Below are 25,208 nucleotides of genomic sequence, written 5' to 3' on the forward strand. Positions count from 1 at the left end.
GTTTAAAAAAGTAGGTCGGTGAAGTATGCCACGCGGCTGGGTATACGAGTAAGAGAAAAGGCTTTATATGTATTTAAAAAAAATGTTTTATTATTTTTAATTCCATACTTTTACTCGCATATGTATAATTGTATATGGCTTCTTCTTTCAAATGTCATATCAATGATAAGTAAGGCCGTTAGTCATTATTTTACGAATTATTTTAATTTATTGATATACTCGTAATTAACCGCGTTACAAAAATAGGTGTACAGTTATTACTCAGTAATTAGGTAAGGCCATAAAAGATTACAACTTTTAGTATGAAAAATGAAAAGAAAAATATATGTAGATTTATTATTAAGATCTAATAATAAATATATAACTGTATTGTATTGAAAACATTTCTACTATTTATAAGTGGAATTTCAAGTATTTTTCGACCGCAGTAATGCGTGTGCGCGGTATTATACGGCGTTACCAAAGCATACAGGGATGAGATTAAAAAAACACAAAATAATCCAATTTATGTACAGCTGTTTACAATTCTTATTGGAGTAAGTATTTGACATGTTTAGGGGCTTGACACTTGGCTGCGCCAATGAACGACGTACACACATTTTTTCGTCATATTATATGAAATATATATATATTTATATTCATTTTTCAAATATGTAATGGGGAAAAAAGTATTTTTATTGATAATTTTATTTCTGTACTTTTTTTTAACAAAAGTAAACTAACTGGTAGGGCTTTGTGTAAGCTCGTCTGGGTAAGTACCAACCACTCATCAGATATTTTGCCACAAAACAGCAGTACTTAGTATTGTTATGTTCCGGTTGGGGCCATTGTAATTACAGGCACAAGGGACATAACATCTTAGTTCCCAAGGTAGGTGAGGCATTGGCGATATAAGCGATGGTTAACAATTTTTATAATGCCTAAGTCTATGGGCGTTGGTTACCACTTACCGTCAGGTGGCCCATTTGCTCGTCCGGCAACCTATTATATAACTAACAGACTTATTAAGCAAACTTGTAATAAAATATAAGCAAAACAACTTACCTGTAGTTGTACAGATTTATAAGCAAGAATACAGAGTAAAGAAATCCTAGTGTAAAATAAAAACGATACAGATACTTGGAAAAATTTCTAAAAGATAATAACATTTTAGAAACTTCTCGAAACGGTCGTGCTGTGGCACTCGTTTTAAGCCGCATGTCCGATAAACATTTATCACAGATAAGTACAATCGAATTACGATTAGATTATCAAATCATGTTGATGTAAGATCTATCCTTGCAATAATTGACTTACGATGTGAGGGTTATGAAATATTCTTACGAGATCAATTTTTGCAATATTCATTTATAACTTTTATATTATATACATATGTACATTTTACTATATATACTACGCAAAATGTTGCAAAGGTAAGTGGCAAAAGTGGTCTAATTATCAAATAGATTGCACATTTTTCTTGACCCATCAAAACCTTTTAAACCATGACGCAATTCTGATCATGTTGTCCTTCTGAACGACTTTGGCCACGGTGTTCTTAAGGACCATCTTCGCAAGTGATACTAAAGTAGACAAGCGCGTGCGCAAATATAGATCCACCCTCCATTCCCTCCACTATCAACGAAGCACTAACGCCATGACGCCATTCTATAATACTTGCAAACAATGTAGGTACTTGTAAATATAATGAATTGATTAGTAAATACATACGGCTAACGAATTATCAGTAAATGGATATCTTGTGAAGTATTACATAAGAATTTAATTAACATTAAAATAAAATACGAAGTTATACATATTCGTACTCTAAAACTTGAATGATTCGAGGTAATAATATAGCTATTGGTTACCTTATGAGGCCAAAGTCCTAGGAACTGCAATCGGGATTAAAAGTGGACCTATATTTGTATTCACATTTGTGCACTATAATATTTGCCGTGCGGTTGGCTAGTCTCCGAGAATGATTATCAGTTGAAAAAAGTTTAGTTTACAGGCGGACTGCAGGCCAACTTCAATTTAGGAAAATATCATAATTTATACTGGCGTTGTTAATCCAGCCGACCATCGCTTTACCCAATTCCCAAACTTATAACCTTATCATATACTTTGGCTGTGTCTTGAATTTGGATAACAATCGTTTTATAAGTAGATCAGACTTTGTAATCCAATTACTAGTGAAACATGCAATAAGCCGAGCCGCGTGTGGGAGAATCTAGAAAACCAATTGTAACTAGATCTGAACACAATAAAGAACGTAGTTTGCGGGGTCGGTCGCTGGAGGACATTAGGAGGGGCATTGCAATTTGTAGCTATATGAGTAATATCCGGTCCCGCCCGTGGCTTCATTGCTACACACGACGACCCACGTTAAGAATTACTCTTAAGCTTAGCCTAAAAAGTCTGGATCACTATCAGAGATCTTCTTCTACATAAGGGTTGCCATATTAATATTGTTCATAAAAAAATATACCTATACTGCTTAAAATTACAAATTACGAAGAGCGATTTGTTAATGATCATTACTAATAATACCAACATAATAATATCATTCCCGTTTCATATTCATCAGAAAAAAATCTAGATTGACATTAAGGGTAATCGCATGTTGTTATATACCGTAAGTATTAAATACTTTTTGTTAAGGGAAAAGAAAGAATAATACAAAATTTTATATTAAAATTTTATGAAGAGAGCGTTCAGAAACACTACATAACCTGTTTTTTGTTCGAATAAGATTATTAAGAGAACTATAAGTTAAGTAATTATTAACATGATCTCAATAATTATTTTTCTTATGAACGGTATCAATCTATTACAGTAAATTAAAACTGTTTACTATTTCCTTGGTCCACGGATACATTAAATACTTAATCAAGACGTTTCATTAAAATTTTATGTATACTTTAAACATATAATTTATGTTTATGATTTTATATTAAATTTAAAACTTAATATCTTAAAGATATACGGATCATCTATCGATGTGAAATCGTAGGTTTCATCCTGATCCATGTGCTATTGTAGTATTAACTCTTAATATAAAGTTAACGCTTAACTCGAGGGGATATATAAGAATATTCGTAATATTTTAGTCCTGGAAAATTGTTTTTCAGGTATTATTAATTATATTGATGATCAGCACAGTATAGTATTACAAACTTGAGCTCATAGAAATAAACATGATGTAACAGCCTGTGAATGTCCCACTGCTGGGCTAAAGGCCTCCTCTCCTCTTTTTGAGGAGAAGGTTTCGAGCTTATTCCACCACGCTGCTCCAATGCGGGTTGGTGGAATACACATGTGGCAGAATTTCAGTGAAATTAGACACATGCAGGTTTCCTCACGATGTTTTCCTTCACCGTAAAGCACGAGATGAATTATAATCACAAATTAAGCACATGAAAATTCAGTGGTGCTTGCCCGGGTTTGAACCCACAATCATCGGTTAAGATTCACATGTTCTTACCACTGGGCCATCTTTAATTAATCGCGGGAATTAACGGACAAGAAAAGAAATTGCTACATAAACAAAATAAATCTCTGTTTCCTATTAATGGATGTATGGTTTTAAAAACCGCTTTTAAAAGAATCTACAAGACACATTAATTCAGTATGTTTTTATTTATATTAACATAATTCAAAAAGGAATATACGACTACATTTAATAGTTAAGAGGAACACATGAAATTTAGAATGAATTAGGCAAAGATGTAATTTATCGATAAAAACATGATGATAAAATCATGAGAATATTTTCCATTCTTATGTAATTCAATTACCAACCTCGTAATTACATAGGGTAGTAGGTATAATAGATATATAACAAGTTTATCGCATGCATCAATGGTCTGTTGGTTCAGCCTATACAATTAATATTATTTTGGATACCTTTTTATGCGAGCATTCTACTGATTTACGTTTACTATAATACTGAGCAGATATAATATGATACATGTATCGACATCAATATTCAATTTTATATCGATTTTATTTTATATTCCGACGAATATTTTTAGTGATTAGCGAGCTTTTTACAATGACACAGCATTCAATGTTCAGAGCAAAGCGCATATTCACGCTACACTAATTTATAACTTCACATAACCTACCTTAGTCACAGGCAAAATAAATGGTGCAAGAAGAGCTCGTACCAACATGTTAACCCATTGTGGCCTCAACCGCCATTAGTTTCGCCAAAGTCTGAACGGCTATCACTGTACTTGACGAGCGAAAAACACCCCACGGTTTCATTCTTGTTTTAAATATATTTGCCTCAGGGGGTCACAAATTACTCACATCGGACTCGTAGATCGTCAAATTATAAACATAAAACATATTTAAACACACAAACAGTGTAAGAAAAATAAAACCAATTCATTCTCTGCGGCCAACTTTGGGAACCAACTTGCTACGACCCTGTAATTACTTTGGTCTAAAGTACCTTAAAACTGGAACAAAACAATACAAAATATTTTTGTTTGGTTGTAGAATAAAAATAGCTACCTATCTCTGTATATATATATATACCTATCTCTGTATATATACATATACATATATAGACTTCATTATGTTCTTCATTTATACAATGAAAAAACGTAATAAAAATACTATTTAAGGCTACGTTTTAAAACTATATAAAACAAAATAATATAGAAGTTCCATATCAATCGAATTAGTAGTTTTCGCGTGAATCGAAATAAAACACACACAAACAAAACTTACCTCTTAATAATATGTATGTCTATCCTCTTTATAGTATGATGATTGCCATATAATTTACATAATCTTAATCCCCAAATTATAGGCACCTTCATCAATGTAAACGACATCTGATTGAGATTATTCTGAAAACAAACAGTCACTTCTTAAAACGACGAAGCCTTAGACAAGCTGACGGGATTGGGTGTACATATTTTATGACGATAGCATAGGCGTTAATGGAACTTTACGGGCACATTATAGAGACAAACTCTTTAGTTTAAGCTGTGAAGGCGTGTGCGGAAGTATTAGTCAGTAGGGGGTCATTAACCGTTGCAACGTGCAGTTGGCAACCGCACACGCGGACCATACGTCTCGTCTCGACAAACATGGTCAGGAAACCCGTCTTCTATTTATATGATTTTAGATGATTACAATGAAACATATATTATTCACAATTATAATGTACATTTTAGTTACATAATTTTAGTCCATTTTGTGTAATATTTGAAATAAGCTAAAATAGTGTTGTTATATATAATATCCTAAAATATCCAGCAAACGTCTAATTTAATAAAAAAAATGTATTTCTGTAAAAAAAATGTGTTAATATTCGGCTCATGCTTATAAACAAGATACTTTTCGGATTTTGTGGCAGCGTTCACTATCATTCAAAGAATTTTTATTTTGCAATTATTAATATTGAGTTTATTTCACGTTGTGATCTCATATTATTGTTTTTGTAATACAAGTATCTAATGGCAGTGATTAACTTTAAAAGAATTAGATGGGAATGTATGTTGTAAAAAAATCGTTATTTTGTAAATAAATAATAAAAAAAAAGTAAAGTAACATACTTTTGAATACATCACGCTGCTCCAATGCGAGTTATACATATAGCAGATTATCATCCAACATATACAGGTTTTTATTAACAAACACACACAATTAAAATTCAGTGGTGCTGGCCTGAGTTTCGAATCCGCAATCTTCGCACGTTTCTCCTTTCCTAATAATCACTGGGCTATCTCGTTAAAATTAATGTATGCAATATCATATTTAGATTTAGTAATCCATGCTTTCAAGGGATTATAGATATTCCTACTTTTCCTATAATTAAGTGTAAAGCTTGTTTTAGGAGTTTATTTTTAAGCTGAAAGTCATACATAAACCTAGAACAAATCGTTAAGTTAGAATAATTGTGAAAAAAAACTTCCGAGACTAAATAGTTTCAAACATAAGTATATAGAATGCAACTTATTCTCACATAAATATTAAATTGAAGATACTTATCTTTTTCATACACTTTTAAAACAAGAAAATATGTAAAGGTATGTTTCTATATTCCTTTCTCACTCGCGGCGTACGAGCCGTAGACTTCAGCATTCTAAGAATTTAAGAGCACTACAGTTAAGTGGCTCCTCCACGTCATCGCAATGTCTAAAAAGTCACGACATAAAGTTTAAAAATAAAACTATTTAATTTTTTACTTACTTGGCACGAATATTTCTTAGCTTGATGTATTATTCATATTTCATCATAATCTCTTCATGAATCCGAGCAGTTACTACTGAAAATTATATAAGCTAATCTTGCAAACGATAATTTTTTTTAAATACAATTTTAGTAAAGTTTTGTTAAGTTAATAGTTATGAAAATGTTATCTTTTATATTTATGTTATAGTTTTATGTAATATTGTATAATTGTTTTGTATGTTTTTTTAAATATTTACCTGTTGGATTAAAAGAGAATGACTAGAAATTCATTATTTTAAATCTTGTTAATTGATATACTAATGAATTATTGTATAAAAAGTTTTTCTTTTTATTGTTAGAGAAAAATTTTGGCTCAGTAAATTGCTTAAAACGTTTATTTAGATATTTCGCGTGGATTTTATTGTAAGGTTTAGTTTAAAACAGTTCGTTATATATCTAATAGTAAGCTTTCCTGTGAAAGTAATGCCTTTCAGTCACGGAAACATTCAAACTCAAAACCAATTCAAATATCAAATTATAAAATATGGGTGAATTGGTTATGGTCGAGAGTCAATTGACTTTGAAAAGAAATTGAACATTCAACAATAGTTGCCAAAAAAACTGGAGCACGCGCCAAAAAATTCGTATTATTTTTTTGTTTGTTTTAATTCGGTTACCATTACGATGTTTTTCTACTTAAATATTTGCTTCCTTTCTTGCCCAACATAAAATATTTGTTTTTGTTAACAAATCTCCTAAATTTGTCGTAGTTTTTTTTAGCTACCCTAATAATGATAACATCGGTATATAAATAATCGATTTACTTACCGGTGAAAGGCACTTTTTTCGAGAAAGCATCACCAAACCTAGAGAAGCATTAGAACATCATAAAATTCAATCGATATCTTTCAAAAAATATATTTTAGAAAGAGGTCTTAGCTGCGAATCGTACTTTGTACACATAATACCTTAAGTTTTCTACAGATAAGAATTCTTTTTAAAGTTTAATATTTCTTATGAATAAAAACTTTGTATATAATTCCAATAGAATATATAAAATACAAAATTAAAAATTAAATAAGAAAGGTGGGTAGAACGAGTTTAATAAGTACATAGTTTTCAATGAAACAAAGTAAGCATTATTTACTATGGGAGTATTGTAAAAATATTGTGAACGTTAAAATTGTTACATAAAACCAGATACGATTCTACACTCTTATACAATGTAAGATATTTTGGGAAGAAAACATAAATCAATCATAGCAACTGTTTATTTCCCGCCGCGCCTCTGCTGATCGCTTGCGTCAAGAGTGACGAGCAGATTGGATTTGTTTAGAATAATGGACTTTAACCTATTTTTTGTAATGTACTACTGGTAATATACAAAAAAGTCCTTGATTTATTAGCCTTGACTGATTAAATATGTTTTTAGATTTATAGATAATGTAATGTAAAAATAAATGACTTTTAAATACAATTATCATCTCGAAAAAAGAACGTCTGTAAATGTCGCACTGCTATCCTAAGGAGACTTTCCTTTAGATGAGGAGATTTTGGACTTTACTCCACCACGATGCATGTGGATTGGATATTAAAATGATAAAGATGAAGTATTAAAATAAAAATAAAACACAATATAATATGATGTCAGCATTTTATTTATTTTTACATTTCTTTTAGTGTCCAACCAGAATTATCAATAGAGTAAATCTTTTTAAAAGGATTGTACCACATTCAAAATCACCAGTGAAAAAGTGCCGGCCGGAATTCTGAAATAAAAATTAAGCATTTCATCGTTATAATAATGTTATACATTTAGTTAAAACCATTCCGGCTAGTCGATCCAATCCAATTAAAACTTTGAAAGTAATAAACCAAATAAAAATTCGATAACATTTATTTTGCCATTTTTCGATATCTTCACACAATGTACTGTACTACTGGTGGTAGGGCTTTGTGCAAGCTCGTCTGGGTAGGTACCACCCACTTATCAGATATTCTACCGCAAAACAGCAATACTTGATATTGTTGTGTTCCGGTTTGAAGGGTGAGTGAGCCAGTGTAATTACAGGCACAAGGGACATAAAATCTTAGTTCCCAAGGTTGGTGTCGCATTGGCTATAAGCGATGGTTGACATTTCTTACAATGCATTGGCAATGTCTAAGGGCGTTTGGTGACCACTTACCATCAGGTGGCCCATATGCTCGTCCACCTTCCTATTCTATAAAAAAAAAAAGTACAACAATATTGCTTCGATATGTAGATATTTTATATAAATTCGATTAATTTGTTTGTTTATTTTGAATACTTATACTTATATATACGTTATATATATATAACATATATACATATATAATATGTCATTAGAAAGTAATAACAAAGTCCTTGTTACAAACAAAAAAAAATACATTGCTATTTATGACAATTTTAAATTTTATGAAGCGTATCTATAACAATTTAATATATTATTTATATGTTAACTGTATTTATTTAAAAAAAAGGATTATGTAACTAGTTACTGTGTAATAGACGTGCACAAAATACTCGGTCAAATTACTTTCGTTAAAAAAATAAGTTGGTGACATTTACCATCATACATACATACATACATACATTTAGCCATCTCGGATAGGTAGATAGGCAGATATTTAAATAATAATTACAATTTATTTTCAGATAATAATAATAAATCACGTTATAAGGTAAAAAATGTAATATTTATATAATTTTATTTAACCAATATCTATGCGGTTTGAACCTAGGACCTTGGGTTCTGCATCCTTATATCTAGCTACTAGATCAATGAGGCAGTCCGGACTTGATGTAAGATCCATTAAGTCACAACTATAAGATTAACAAGACAGAGGTTCACTAATCTAGTAAATGTCCGACCGCTGGGCTAAGGTCTCCTCTCCCTTTGGGGAGAAGAAAATAGAAGGACTTATCATGTATTAAAATATATTCAGTAGATTTATATAAGTACTCATTGAATACGAGAATTAGAGCGTTTACATACTAGGATTATAATGAAAGGCAAATGACGTACTCATTTAGGAGGAGGTTTTGCATCAGGATTAGGAGGTTCATCTTGAATCGGAGCAGGCAAGTATCCCCTGATAAAACAAATTGTAAAAAAAGTCATATTTAAATATTATTATTTCATTGACATAGCTAACATTAGGATGACTGGCGTATAAAAATAATATCATTCAATTAATTGGTATATAACATAGTAGTTTGCTTTACAAATGGAATATTATATTTTAAATTGGTTTACACTGACCAAAGAGCTTTCTCGGAATGTCTCCGGAATTAAGGGTCAGAAAGTTTTATGAAGGAGACGTGCGTGGGCAAGGCTCTGACAATGTTTATGGCGTTGTATGTAGAATGAGGTACTAATTAAATGAACCGAAGACGAATACAATGTTTTAATTTTTCAATTAATTTGGCAAATCAGAAACCTAGACCACATATTATGTATTTAATATATTTGATGCATAGTTTAAACGATAAAAAGTTACCAACTATGGTATTATTAATTAATAATAATTAGTTTTCAATGTTTTATTGTACTTGTACTAATTTTTGACAATCATCAAGCAAGTTTTGTGAATGTGTTTTTGGCTTTGACATATTTCACATACTAAAATTCTGACGCTGCCTTCGACAGACTTCCAATGTCGAATTCTAAATATCCGTGACATTGCACTTGACTGTTTAAAATTAGCAAAATTTAAATTTACGTAAGGACCGAGAGAAATCGCACAATAGCTGTAACTGAATTATCACTTTAAGACCTTGACGATACGTGAACGAACAAACATGCAGACAGACATGTGTTAATTGCAAACCGAATAAACATATTGTAAGCATTGACTCAGTAGATCTTCAACTGAATTTAATCAAATTTACACCTTATTCGATGGAACGTAAAGTCGATAATCATTTAAACCTCCTGCAAATTTGCATCTTCTCCATACCGTTTCTAAAATAACCTATAAGACTAACAATGCATGGAAAAATAGTTCTTAAGACGATAATAGGATGGATAATAATACGTTGCGATTATTTATGTATTGATAACGTAACCATTCAATATGTGGCAACAGTATCGAGCAATAAAATTCTACAAAGTAAAGCGTGTAGTTGTTTGCTTCTGCTTTTAAAAATATTACACTACAGTAAACCAACAAACATATTGCTCATGTATACCAATTTAAATTTAAGATATATGAAAATCTAACATAGAAATCAAGGCAAAAAAAAATATAATAAAAATAAAAAAAAGTATTATAAAGTGAAAAATAACAAAATTGTTTCCTATGTACTAGTAGCTTGTCTGATGCCAAGGCCTTGAAGATATTTAAACTGTTTTTGAACATTATATACTTGGACAGCCAAGTTTAAGTAAACGTACGACCTGCATTTATTTATAATTAACATACTATTAAACAGATTTCCTTAAAAAATACACGTTCTGTTTAATCATGGAAATCGGTTGTCACTTAAAAAATAAAATCCATAAAAGGCATACATTTGTTGAGAGTCTAATAAACATGGTATTTTCTTTTTCTGAAAAGCAGTAAAAAAGGCGTGTGATCATCTTTGTAGGGTGCAATTATCTCAATAGAATAAATTCTCAAAAACAAAAACCTAAATGATTTAAACCGATCAAGACATTTTCGTAGTAATGGGTAAATAATATAGGTAATACTTTCATAAAAAATGCAAACGTAAATAATTCATCAAACAAAAAAAAAATATAATTGTAAAACGTAATTCTGATTTATAGTTAAATAAAGCAACACAATTTATTATATGGATAATATGTAATTTTATATGAGATACGAAATAAATGAGATACAAAATGCAAACTGCTTAATACATGAACATACAAAAACCTCGATTGTAAGTTTTTCAAAAAATCTAAAGGAATATACAAAGACTCATTTCAGTTGTTTTCTTAATTTTTTCTATCGTTAGAAAAAATTTTTAGTTTTCATCAATTTCTTCATGTATGAATTCGTCAGCTGTATCTTCATTGTTGTCAATGACTGGTTCAACAGTCTCAGCTGGTTTTTCAGGTTCTTTCGTACCACCTACCGTTACTATTTCTTCGGTTACAGGGACATTATCGTCATTTGTTTCGTGTACACTTAGCTGTTTCATGATAAAATCCGGAATCTGTGACGCTTTACTTTGAGAATCACTATTCTTCTCATCATTGGAGCAGTTTTCACTGGAAATATAAAAATGGGACTTAAGATTCATGAAAATACAAAGTATTAGAAAAAAAATTAAACAAAACAAAAAAAATAAAAAATGTCTAATAACATACCGTCGACCAAATAAAATAATAAAAATTTCAAAGAATGACCACTTAAACGTTGATATTTTATCTTGTTTACGTAGAAATTGCGTAATATATTGAATTCTGAGAGGAATCAGAAGTGGAATTGGCATTAGTTAATGTAAATAGTGTTAGATAATCCAAATAAAAAATCTTTTAAAAGCTACGCAAGAACACAGCTGATCTTGACGACTGAATAATTGGAATCGAACCAACTTTGTTTTTTCCACTATTGCTGAAAAGAAGAAACTGTATGTAATATTGGCATATATATTAATAGATATATTTAATTACGAGAACAAGAAAATCACGTCGGTGAATTTAAAATGGGTGACACTGCGAAGCGCAGCTTTTATATTATCATTATATAATAAAATCTTCTGCTATACGTTTTATGTACATTGGTTAATTAGTGATTTTCAGTTAGGCTTTTCAAAAAAGATCACCTCATTTATTACTATGTAACTACAATTTATTAAATAATATTTATTTCAAAAGCAGATAAATTATAAGGGTCGAATTAATCTCGAGATTTTAATAAATAAACAAATCGTCTTTATTTAGCGACCAATGTTTGAAGAAAAATATAACGCAAAATCAATAGATAAACTATAATAGGATTATGTATTCACGATGGAAGACTTGTAAATGCGCCATCTGTCTCGAGGTTAAGTTTAGAAACAAAGTTAGACGCACTCAATATTATGTAACTGTAGTCTGCAACTAGATGGTAAGTGCAAAATGTGAACCCAATCTTCGCTTCCTGTTTGTGACGAGCGTGGGCTGAGCGCGCAGTACGTCGAGTTTATTTCTAAACACTATAAGTAGGATTTAAATCTAGTTTTTATCAAGGAGTAATAACTTTAAATCTTCAGTCGGTAGGATTAATAAATATACAGGCCCATGATAAGACTAACTTTTCAGAATAAAATTACGTTAACCTTAAAAAGGGCCATATTAATCGCCAATTTAATCGTAGTAGTTTTTTGAGAACATTTTGATGTTACTTAAACGATTTTTAATTAATGTGGCGTTTGATAAACTGTTTATTTAGCTTTATAGCTATTCATCCTGAAAAAGAAGTCTGTACCAGAATAAATAATGTATATGTTTCACAATTATAGGTCGATATAAACAAATTCCCAGATAAACGCTTCTAGGTAATAAAATAAAAAATATATCGATAATTAAATTCACCAATAGATAAAAAACTGTATCGAGACAGAGCAAAAAGATACGGAAATTTATTGATTAATATAAAAAAAAATAGAGAAGTCTGGTGGGACAAGGCCACATGCCGGATAACCTTGAAGGGGTAAACATAAAAAAATCAATAGTTTCAATAAAATGACTATAAATGCAAGGACCACAGATGCGAATCGATTTTACGGTCGGCCGTGGGAATTGCAGACTGTAAGTAAAACAAAACAGCGTTCGACAATACTATCGTTGCCATTCATATTACAAAACCGAGGAAAAATAGTATTGAATATCAAAAATTCTTGAAAAAAAAAATGGGTCATTTATAAAGTACTAGAACCAGATGTTGCTTCGCTCATAACAAGTAAAAAAAAAAAGTGCACCACACATTTCCGATGATCCACCATCTGAGGGATAGATCGTTTGTTTGGACTACAGTCGGGACATTGCTTTTATATATTATCTATATAGAACAGACGTAATTATTAAATAAATCTCAATTATTTTGACAGAGATGCAGCATGCAAAAGTCTCTGTTATCTCCAATAAAAAAACAGGATATTATAAAATTCTATGGGCGTCACAGGCAAAAATATTTTTTTAATTGCCCTTTTCATTTTTTAATTAAATAAGCCTGTTCAAAGTAACATACTCTAAGTACATATTTACATATACGTTACACAAAAATCCAGAATAATAATATAACATAACTTATTATATAATACTTTAAATAATATGTAGATTTATGATCAAAAATCATTTTAGGGCTACGTGTGCGAGATTGAATGTTTCATTATAATTGTGTCACAAATTCTGGGAATTTTGTCAAAAGAATAACCTAGAATAAACAGGAAAAAGATACGTTTCATTGATTGACACTGCTGTCATTCATTATTACCGGAATTATCATGGAAAACTCGCTCCATTATTAAGTACTTATACTTGTAAACTTTGACCAAGCTTTCTTTAAAAAAAAAAATATTTTATTTTATCTGGAAATCAACAATAACTACCTGGTAATTTTGAATCACCCCCATTAATCATCTTAATACATCAAACCGGAAAACATAAAAAAAGTGTAATGGAGTAAGTTTGACGAAATTTGACGAATAACTGATGATAGGAAGACATTTTATAAGAAGAATCTCAAAATTCAACACAGAACGCGGTCGTGAAATGCGACATTATACTCCGATATGCCATATGCGACTATAATAATTATAACATTTAGAGAATATAAGCATTATAATAGCGTATCAAAATTTCATTACATGTTTAATAATTATTCGCGGGTATTGCGGTTTCATTATTAATACAGGATTAACCCGCGACTAAAACCCTGTGTATTTTTCCGGGATAAAAAGCCTAAACTATCTGTAACCAAAAAAGAATTGTCAATTAGTCTTATATGTACAAACGTCGAAAACAAGTAACGAAGGAAGATAATGCTATTAGATGTATATAAAACAATGCAACATTTAAACTGCGGTAAGACGAAGCTTATATTTTGCGAAGAGTACATATAATGCTTATGAATTAGTATATTTATTTTATAAAATATATTATACATTCCAAGAAGTGACACACGTCTCATATATTTATCACAGGTATTTATCACAAATATTTCTCAAGTACACATAGCAATATTGTACAATAATCTCGAAGGGCAAAATGGATAACAATCAGATTTACTGTAGCTTACTGAAAAACAACGCCGACGTAGACTTATGTCTCTAGTTTCAAATACCATAGCGGTGCAAAATCTTCCACAAACGAATGCGATAAATCGTTAGGTAACAATGCTTCGTGTTATCATTCATTTATTCAACTGTAAAAAGTGTAAGCCAATTTAACTACAGGGACACGAGTTTATCGAACACGTACATTCGACTTATATATTCCAATATAAATATATGGATTGACAATTAAGGTTCGAATCGATACATCGATATAAATTTGTCCTTTAATCAACGTTATATTGATATTAACCACATGATCTGTGTCAAATTATGTAAGATCAAGAGGCGTTAAACTTTGATGGTCTATTTTTTTTATCTTACGCGCCGTCTATCGTCTATCGACCTTACAGAGTTGGCGTTATTCCAGCTGCCGACTTCCCTTGGTGTCGAATTCGTAACGCCCGGCTCTGTTGTGCTACGAATTTCCATTTTGTTTGATGTATATTTGCATAATTTGACGATTACGTACCTATAAGACAATTAGTATTGTTGTGTGCCGGTTTGAACGGAGAGTAAGCCAGTGTAACTACACAGGGACTAGGGACATAACTTAGTTCCCCAGGTGATGGCGCATCGTCGATGTAATAAGAGATTCCATTTACCATCAAGTTCCCCCATTTGCCCTCCCGCCTATTTTATAAGACTAAAATATTTTATAAAATGGCAGTTTTGAATTACCTAATAATTATTAATTTACTATGAGAACACGTTTCAATTATATAATTGAGCTTTTATGTTAAATGAGAAAGACAAAACGTAGTCTAACCTATGTGTTATGCAATAAATAGTTATAAAAAAAATAGTTATTGGCAACAATACTCAATCTTTATCAATCTTATTTATTGTGTTAAAACATTTCCAATCTATTTATAAGTTAGCCAGACTGTAGTGCAGAGGCGATTAGGTTTGAATTATTTTATTTGCATTAGATATACTGCGGTATTTGCGCGCGCGCAGCTACGGGCGCTATTTTCAAACGCAGGCCGACAACCCCGGCCGGACGAGTCGACTACTCGAGTCTCGGTCCTCTGAGGAAGGTTAAATAGCGATCAATGTGGTCTTTTTTTAAAAATACATTAATATAAATTTTAAGCAGTCTATTCCATATATAAAAACGAAGAATTGGGCATAAAGAGAAACGGTATAACATTCATACAAAATTTTTAATATTAGTAAAAGTTGTAAAATGTAACAGCCTGTAAATGCTACACTATAAATCTTAACCGCAAATTAAGCATGAAGATTCAATATTATTTGCTCGGCTTTGAATTAGACCCGCAATCTTCGAGTAAGATTCACGTATTCCAACCACTGGACCATATCGACTCATCCTTACTATTACTTATTATCATGAACTATTACTTTTGCAAATATGTATTGTAACGCAACACATCTAAAAGAATCGAAATTCTTGTTTACCATATTATCTTTTAAGAGATTATATAAGTCATACATGAATTGAAATAAAACGAAGACGAGGATATTTTGAATCACAATAATTTCACACGGTGATAAGTTTTTTATCACTTTTGGCTAATGGAAAAATTCGGACAAAGTCGTCACAGTTCGGCGGCGTAAATGGTCTAGTTAAACGTGAAAAGATTAACAAATACGTATAAAAAGATTTGAATAGTTATGAAACTTCTTACTTCTTGGTTTCATTGATTTTTGATCAATCTAAATCTTCTTTATGTAGTTAATCTTACTCTTGTTTATGTAAGTACAATATGCAAATATAATCTTGAATACAGAATAATCCCGTTTATTTCTTGATTATAAAAGGACTACTTTATAAATAAATAAATAAATGCGTCAATCCCTCAAGTAATCAGTACAGAACATCGATATATTTCTTAGGAGTATCCGGTGGTTTAACCAAGTGGGTCATTAAATCAGTTCCCCGCCATCGTTCCATAACGAGAGGATTACATGCAGGCACGTCCGCCCACTCATCGTGCAGCGACTTATTCTGCATTATCATGTAACATAAAACAGAAATTCTGCAATAACTCTTAACATCCCTGGCTCGGATGCTTGTAATATTTGAGGCAAATTTTTGGTTGAATTTGCTAGGCTAATATGTATCTATATTTATAAATAAATCGTAGGGATATTGCATTGCAAACTAATCTCGTTTTACCTATTTCCTTGTTGGATTCAGGTAAAACTATAAAAGTGTTAAGAAACATAGCTATCTTAAAATCGAAAAACAATCATAATTTAATTATAGTTTGAAACTATAAACTCGAGTTGAAGCAATTTCTACCGTTTTTCTTCCGGCATTGATCACGTGACATGTCAAATACATTTCTATACATGTTTGTATTTTACAATCAACTTCGTCAATCGATTTGTTCTCGTCTATATCTCGTCTATCCTGTATATTGTATGTATGTTAAATATGTATATATATATTTAACATACATACAATAATATATATATATATATATTACTTTATTAAACAATTTAATTAAATAATATTATGATTAAGTATATAATAACGAATAAGTCGGAAAATTGTGAATTTGTCGTCGTTTGGGGACATCAGCCCACATGCTCGTTACGACAAACGAAGCGGCTTCGTTCCAAAGATCGATTTACACGAACAAAGCTGAACTTGTCGCTATAATGTCTAATATGGTGATCGGGAATATTATTGTTGAATATGGAGAAATGGAACGCGGTTTATACAATATTCTAGTTATCGAATACTTCAAAAAATATTAATTTCGAAGAAAAAAATAGGTTCATACAAGGATATTTTAATAATTTTAGTTAGACATAAGCCATTATTACTATAAAATCAATATTAATCCAAGATCGGTCTATACTGTGTGATCTTGTAATGCGTTTATCTAAACCTACTTATCGAAATTCCGATTAAGTGTAAATGTAACGTACAGAAAACTGTTAAGGTATATTTTATTTATTTTGATAACGATTTTTAAATAAGAACTGTGTGACAAATAAATTTAACTAAATTTTATCTAAGAAGTACGTCAGATGAAATGTTGACGATATTTGTAAGTAGTAGAAAGTACTTTTCTACTTTTAATACCAAATTACAAATTTTCATTATCGTATTAATAGTTCAGAGATACAATGGAATATAAAATATAGTAACCACACTTAAAAGTTTTAGCTGCTGGGAAAATTTTACCACGCTGTCTAACTTTTCTTTCGTATATTTTATTTACACAAATGGAGCATGTAAAGATATGCTTGTCCGGATTTGAACCAGCAATCTTATTAAAAACCACGTTGTCAAGCGCTGGACCATCTCGCATATAAATTATATAAATGACACACATGTTGGTATCTGAGGGTTAAAGTCAATATATGAATTGCAGATATCTTAAAGTTATCTATTAATTTTTTTACAAACATAAACTTGTGTTCGTAAAGGAAATTCAGAAATATACGTACCGCACATTGAAATGTTACAACAATTATCATTATTTAATCTTTATATGTTTTATTATATAATATCAAGGCAAAGGAGAAAAATAACAAAATAAAATGATAAAAATGTACCTTTTTTAGTTTATTTTTTAATTGAATATAAAATTGAGGTAACAATAGCAAAAGAACAAAATCAATAATGCCGCACGCCATATCAGCTATCAATTAATCATGCAACTGGCCAAGGTACTAACGTCATTGGTGATTGTAACTTACGTTTGTATTGATTACTATCGTCTTTTTACAAAGAAAACATTTTGCATATGACTACTTGACGGTAAGTGGTCACCAACGCTTATAGACATTGGTAGTGCATTGGCATGCGCCACCAATCTATTTTTTATCGCTGGAAAAATGCATTACGCGTTTCCTCCATGGGAACATTGGAGGGTATGTGGGGCTCGCCGCTGTCCAAGGCGCCGACTACGCTCCGAACATCAGAACAGCCACTAAAAAACCAGCGGTACCCTTTCCGTCTACCTTGATGCTACCTTGACATGCGCCACCAACCTTGGGAACGTTAAATGTTATGTCCCTCGCGCCTGTAATTACAGTGGCTCACTCACTCATAAAACCGCAACAATATTAAATACTGATGTTTTGCCTAGACGACCGACGACCTAGACGAGCTTGCACAAAGCTCTACCACCAGTAAACGATGATCACTTCCCGATTACAAATAGTTACATCGCCTATTCGTCCACCTTAAACATTAAAAAAAATATTGCTCGAATTTAAGTTTAAAACTCTCGAAAAGCTAGAAAATTAAGAAATTATATTGAGATTTGTTATTTCATCTAATTAATTTGTTTTATTTTGTGTTCGCGAATAGCATTTGCATTTGGATGAAATATAGTGATGCGTGCACAATCGGAACATGGTATGCAATATGCATTTGTACGTGAACCCCACGCGTCGTTAACTGCAGTCATATACAAGAACACGTCCAGGAAACTATAAACAGTATTTACTGCCTAGCAACATGCGACGAGACAAAGAGATCTATGTCTAAATCCGTAGTTACCGTTTAAGGCGACATCGCCAACGGAGAACCGCATGCGTTGCACTAAAATAGATAAGTACATTTTGTGGGGGTTGAAATCATTTTCATAAACTTATATTTTAGAATACTGTTTTATTAGTGAACAATGAAATTCGTTCTATTATATTCGTAGCATGATTATGACCACAATAATGGTATGCATGATAATATAATAAACGAATGCTATGTCTTTGTTTAACTATTAAAATCATTCCTTTAAAAGTAATGGAATGATTACAATAGTTTTTAGCTTTAGCATAGGCAGTATTTCTATAATACAATAACAAAGAATTATACTCGAATAATTTGTCTAACCACCGAAAATCATTGATGCTATGGTTTCTCGTGTACGATTCACCGCAGCGGCACTGGTGTCCGCCAATCTCTGTGTCTCGTTGACAGCCTAACGAGCGAGCTATTACACAGCAAGTACCCAGAGGTAAAGATGCAGATGTCGAGGTCTGTTCGAGGTCAAGTACTAATCACAACTAACAATATCCTTTAAGAAATTCTCAATAGTAGGCAATATCAACAGCGCCTTGTTCCGGATAGCACGTAAAGATATGGTGCTGTGTCTGGTCTCTCTCCGATCAGGTCAGCTTGCTCATCGTATGAAAGAAAAGATGTTTTTGCACACATACATGTGTATATAATATATAATATCTAAAATATGTGCAGTGCAGTTGGCTAGTATCCGATTAGAAAAGCCGCTATGTTCAAAATCAATCAAGAAAAGAATATATAAATATATGAATAAACCGCAAATCCCACATGGAAAAGTAAATAAGAGATCATAGAGTTATACAGAATGTCAATTATTCTTATAGTATATACAAAATACTAATTAGGTACATAACAGCATTTAACTTGCCGGTAAGACAAACATTGATTGCCATGTTCCTGTCGAAGAGCCTACGATTGTCTTTTAAAGACGTACTGGCCATGAGAACAGCTCGCTTATGCGTCAATGTTTTTATGTATTTTATACTCCTGAGTGTATTGATAACAATTATTCTGAAAATATTAAATTATTTACTATACGTATATGTAATGTCAATTTTCGTTTTGCAAATCTCGGGGACAAATAATGATATCGACATCGCGCCAATTTAATTCGTCGCATAACTATGAAATCCGAACCTATACAGCTACTCCGTAAAACCACACTCGAAACTGTCTGCAGAACACGTTCGTAAAATATCAGAATAATACAATTTATATAAAGGAAATGAATATCAAAAAACTAGAAGAGGAGACTCAGAAGAAAAGTAGGATAAAAGATGAACAGAAAAAAGTGGAAGGGGATAAAGTGGCGGAAGAAATAGCATTGTCTATATATTTTATGATTGAAAACTAGATGATACTATTTATTATTATTTTACTTGAAATACTCTTATATTCAAGATTTCCTATTTGTGTTACTTTTACCGTGATAAAAAATTAATGGGGAAGCATCTATACAAACTGATCCACTTTTATTTAGATAATCCCTATTGATCATTTAGGATTTGCACATTAGGTACATTTTATATTAACTCGCTATTGACACAGATATGATACATTCTTAATAATTTGCATTTATTATAACGCCCGTTAGTGTTGGTTAATTATTTATTAATCAGACATTAACTAACAAATAATTAAGCGCGGAATCACCGTTGTGGGCACTGTAGGCATGCTAACAACCTTTTTTTAACGCTGGAAAAACGCATTACGCGTTTCCCCCACAGCAACAGTGGGGTGGTATGGGGGGCTCGCTGGTGTCCAAGGCGTCGAGTGTACCCCGAACATTGGAATACCCACTAAAAAACCAGCGGTACCCTTTCCGTCTTAACGAGGAGCGCCACGGGATCGCTTTTGCATGCTACCGTGGATGCTTACAACCCTACCCTAGACCCTGATGTTGATAGAAGTGCCTAAAAGTCCATACAGGCAAAGCTTGGGCAAGATATCCGTGGGGCCGTCAACCATTATTTAAGCATCTCCTTTGTACGAATAAAAATGCAATTTATCGATTATAAGTAATTCCGACTCGAACAAGGCTGATTTATTGAGTGACCATAGCTAAAACCTTTTTTGAGGGCTGGATCCGCGACAACACACAATGCTATATTAGGCGTATATAATCGGTATAAACTATTCGAGGATTTATTTTATTAAATAACAAACATTTATACAACACAATGAAGTGTGGCTTATTCGAAAATATAGGATCAAATTTTTCCCAAATTAAATGCTAATAATATATTCATATATTAATATGTATAAATATATTATTAGCATATAAATACAAATATTGAAATATTCTACATACGATAGCACGCATAAGTAACTTTTAAATATATTAGATAAGAGATGAAACTCTATTATGTAATAATTCAACACAAGCCTAGGTTTAAAAGACTAATATTTATTAAGCTCAGACGTTAGTTCTAATACGCAAAATAAAACGAAACAATCAAAAACTTAAAAGACTTGAATTTGAAACTGAATAGGTACCTACTTTATGAGTAATATGACAGTGACAGAAACCTCTTACTTTGCTTGATAACATTTAAAAAAATTGAAATCAAAACAGGAAAACCGGCTTTATATTATACTAAGTATAAATGTATTCATGCAATGAAAAACATTCTTATGGAATTCCCAAAACCGCCATTATTGATATACGTAAAAGTTTCTTCTGTAAATTTTACCAGGTATTTTCCTATTCATGAGCTTAGTTCCTTTGCAAGTGCGTTTATTTTTATCATTAAACGAATTGTATTAATTTAGAAATGGAGTGATTATTATGCAATCTTTTGTTTATAATGTTTCAGATTTGTGAAATATTCATTAATTAGTGAACAAATAGTACTAAATGTCTGAAGATATTAAAATGAAAGCTCTTTTCGTTTGTCTTGGTAAGTTTTTCTTATCAACATTAAGTACTTCCTTTAATTCTACTTCCATAACCTTTATTTGTATATTATTAAAATTTTAAAAGAAAGAGTTCAGGCACAGGGCCAATGACTTTATATGCTCTCCGAGAGGCTGGAGTGTACACACTTTAACTTTCAGACTGAGCTGCTAATGAGATGCTTCGGCAGAAAAATTCAATAACTTCTTATTCACCTGACTGAGGCTTGAACCTAGATTCAATTTTTCATCTTAATGCATCAAACCCAGAATAAAAAATAACATGTTCAAATTGCATGTGCCGATTTAAATTATCTAGAAGTAAAGAAGGACCTCAAAAAAAGGCCCCATGTGACATTGGTTGCATTGGAATAGCTATGCCATTGAATTTTAAATAGATAAATTTCACAGTGTCAGAAACTATTAACATTAATGATATAAAGCACTATCATTTTTTTCCTTACACACTAATCAATGGATTATGTATATATTTGAATAAATATGAAGAAGCTTTTAATTAAACGATTAAAATTATTATTAAATAAATTAAAAAAGCCGAGATGGCCCTGTGGTAAGAACGCGTGAATCTTAACCGATGATCGTGGGTTCAAACCCGGGCAGGCACCACTGAATTTACATGTGCTTAATTTGTGATTATAATTCATCTCATGCTTTACGGTGAAGGAAAACATCGTGAGGAAACCTGCATGTGTCTAATTTCACTGAAATTCTGCCACATGTGAATTCTACCAACCCGCATTGGAGCAGCGTGGTGGAATAAGCTCCAAACCTTCTCCTCAAAAAGAGGAGAGGAGGCCTTTAGCCCAGCAGTGGGACATTCACAGGCTGTTACGGATTAAATAAATTATCAATTTCTGTATAAAATATAATAAAATAGGTAATAGTTGTCGATCACCGATAGCAGAAGCTGTGTTTCAAAACACAGTAAATAAGATGGCTAACGGACATCTGTGGGAGATAGACAGTGCTGGGTTAGCTGATTGGAATGTTGGTTATTCCCCTACCGATAGAGTATTGAACACAATGAGAAAACATGGACTACGATATAATAATGTTGGAAGGCAGGTAAATACTTTGAGATTAATATATATTAAACTTTGAGATTAATATATATTAATTAAATTATTGATAATAATAAGATAATTTTTTGATATTTCATATCAATATTTGTCATAGCGTCTGACAACTTGCATCTGAAACTGAGGAATACTTTGCCTGAATCTGTATTTCCTGATAGGTACAATGTTAGTGTTTTTAAATTCAGAGTAAAAAGGTTTCTTATAGGCAAGTGTGCTAATCCTGTGCTAAAAAAACATATAATTTATTAAATCAATATTCTCATGTGACATATGGCAAAGGTATATAGTGAAAATGCCAGAATGAGAATTAATTAATTCTGTTAAGAAATTCTTTTATTAAAAATTTTTTTTAGATAAACAAGGAAGATTTCAACCACTTTAATTTTATATTTGGAATGGATGAAATCAATATAAGAGATCTAAAAAGTATGGCACCTGAAAATTGCAAGGCGAAAGTACTACTACTTGGGGACTTTGATCCGGAGGGTGAGAGAATTATAAGGGATCCTTATTTTGTGAGTACTTTTGTATTTATTTATTAAATGAACAAAATCTTACAAGTACAGAAATTATTAAAAAATTTAAACTTGACTTCATTAGTATTTGTTTTAAAATATTTTTTAAATCAGTTACATTAACTAATTTGGCTTTAACCCATATCTGCCCAAGGAGAATTTTCGTCCCAGTAAAAAATATATAAAACTAATAAGTACAAATGACTATTACCAGTTCTGGGAATATTAATCTGAATGGTTAACATATTTTTTTTTTTTTATATAGAATAGGAAGGTGGACGAGCATATGGGCCACCTGACGGTAAGTGGTCACCAAACGCCCTTAGACATTGGCATTGTAAGAAATGTCAACCATCGCTTATAGCCAATGCGCCACCAACCTTGGGAACTAAGATTTTATGTCCCTTGTGCCTGTAATTACACTGGCTCACTCACCCTTCAAACCGGAACACAACAATATCAAGTATTGCTGTTTTGCGGTAGAATATCTGATGAGTGGGTGGTACCTACCCAGACGAGCTTGCACAAAGCCCTAAATAAAATGGTTGGGGGCAATCTATGATGTAATGGGCGACCAATGAGGTTTAAACACAAATTATTAATTTGTCAAAATAATTTTAATAATGATTACTCACAGTATAAGTACTTATAAAACATAATATATGTATATTTTAAATGTTATATTACAAAATATTTCCTAGGATAACCACGATAGAGGCTTCGAGAAATGTTATGAACAGGCCGTCAGGTGTTCGAAAGGATTTTTAGAACAACTGGAGAAAGGAAATGTTGAATAGTTTATTAAGCTGTTATTGTGAATTTCAATTTCGAAAAATAAATGAATTTGCACTCGTAGTTAACGATATTTTCTTACTGGCATCCAAACTATAAATTTCCTTGAACTTGTTACACTATATATTTAAAAAAAAATGATTAAAATTATTTTTAAAGACAAAGACAAAATATCCTAAAGACCTAATCGCACTAATTTTGCATTTAGTTGTGTATAAATTAGTGACAAAATGACTACAAATTAGTTCAAAAATAGTTGACAGCAATCAAAATTGGGGTTAATAAATTAAAGTAGTTCGAACGAACCCTGCGTGAGCAACCATTGCAGCATTTTAATGCTACTAAGGTGACGTACAAATATTACAGAAGCATGCTTACGGAGTGAGGGACATAATTTTAGTTAGACAACAAATCGCAAAATATTTAAAAATATAAAAGTAATTTAAAATGACGTTGACAGAATTACCATGAGCTATTAAAAATAAAAAAAAAAAAACTAAAGAGAATAATCAAATATGTTTTAATACACTCCGTATCCGTAACAGCCTGTGAGTGTCCCACTGCTGGGCTAAAGGCCTCCTCTCCTTTTTTTGAGGAGAAGGTTTGGAGCTTATTCCACCATACTGCTCCAATGCGAGTTGGTGGAATACACATGTAGTAGAATTTCAGTGAAATTAGACAAATGCAGGTTTCCTCACGATGTTTTCCTTCACCGTAAAGCGCGAGATGAATTATAATCACAACTTAAGCACATGAAAATTCAGTGGTGCTTGCCCGGGTTTGAACCCACGATCATCGGTTAAGATTCACGCGTTCTTAACACTGGGCCATCTCGGCATCTTTAATACACTCATCATCATTAAACGATTCAAAATTTGAAATCGTATAATCTCATATCATATGTGTCATCTATTTTATATGTGACATTGGCAGAA

General features: G+C 31.7%; 2 protein-coding genes across 9 annotated transcripts in view; one reads left to right on the forward strand and one right to left on the reverse strand.

Annotated features, from left to right (window-relative positions):
- Nucleotides 1-10,997: 10,997 nt before the first annotated feature.
- The window catches only part of LOC126770651 (uncharacterized), a 28,094-nt gene continuing 13,883 nt past the window's right edge, over nt 10,998-25,208 (reverse strand). For both annotated transcript variants that reach the window (XM_050490170.1, XM_050490162.1), the window contains exon 3: nt 10,998-11,414. In XM_050490170.1, coding sequence (XP_050346127.1) covers nt 11,168-11,414 — 247 coding nt within the window. In that variant the 3' untranslated portion in view covers nt 10,998-11,167. The remainder of the gene's footprint in view (nt 11,415-25,208) is intronic.
- LOC126770567 (low molecular weight phosphotyrosine protein phosphatase-like) lies at nt 15,028-24,336 on the forward strand. 7 transcript variants are annotated; one of them, XM_050490064.1, is made up of 5 exons: nt 15,028-15,045; nt 21,788-21,871; nt 22,789-22,952; nt 23,320-23,481; nt 24,183-24,336. In XM_050490064.1, exons 2-5 carry the CDS (start codon nt 21,829-21,831, stop codon nt 24,276-24,278), a joined length of 465 nt encoding a protein of 154 aa, XP_050346021.1. In that variant the 5' UTR covers nt 15,028-15,045; nt 21,788-21,828; the 3' UTR covers nt 24,279-24,336. The 7 variants fall into 7 exon arrangements, with proteins under 7 accessions (XP_050346021.1, XP_050346036.1, XP_050346013.1 ...); XM_050490079.1 differs by having other exon boundaries at nt 15,029-15,045; nt 22,792-22,952; XM_050490056.1 differs by lacking the exon at nt 15,028-15,045 and adding an exon at nt 21,496-21,702.

Source organism: Nymphalis io, chromosome 1 (genome assembly GCF_905147045.1).
Source record: "Nymphalis io chromosome 1, ilAglIoxx1.1, whole genome shotgun sequence".
Lineage (NCBI taxonomy): Eukaryota > Metazoa > Arthropoda > Insecta > Lepidoptera > Nymphalidae > Nymphalis > Nymphalis io.

Bases quoted from the DNA above. Each gene is read 5' to 3' on its own strand.
- LOC126770567 (XM_050490037.1), top strand. From the start codon at position 21,829: ATGTCTGAAGATATTAAAATGAAAGCTCTTTTCGTTTGTCTTG. The intron at 21,872-22,764 runs GTAAGTTTTTCT...ATAATAAAATAG, and splicing joins AGCTCTTTTCGTTTGTCTTG to GTAATAGTTGTCGATCACCG. The intron at 23,482-24,182 runs GTGAGTACTTTT...AATATTTCCTAG, and splicing joins TTATAAGGGATCCTTATTTT to GATAACCACGATAGAGGCTT.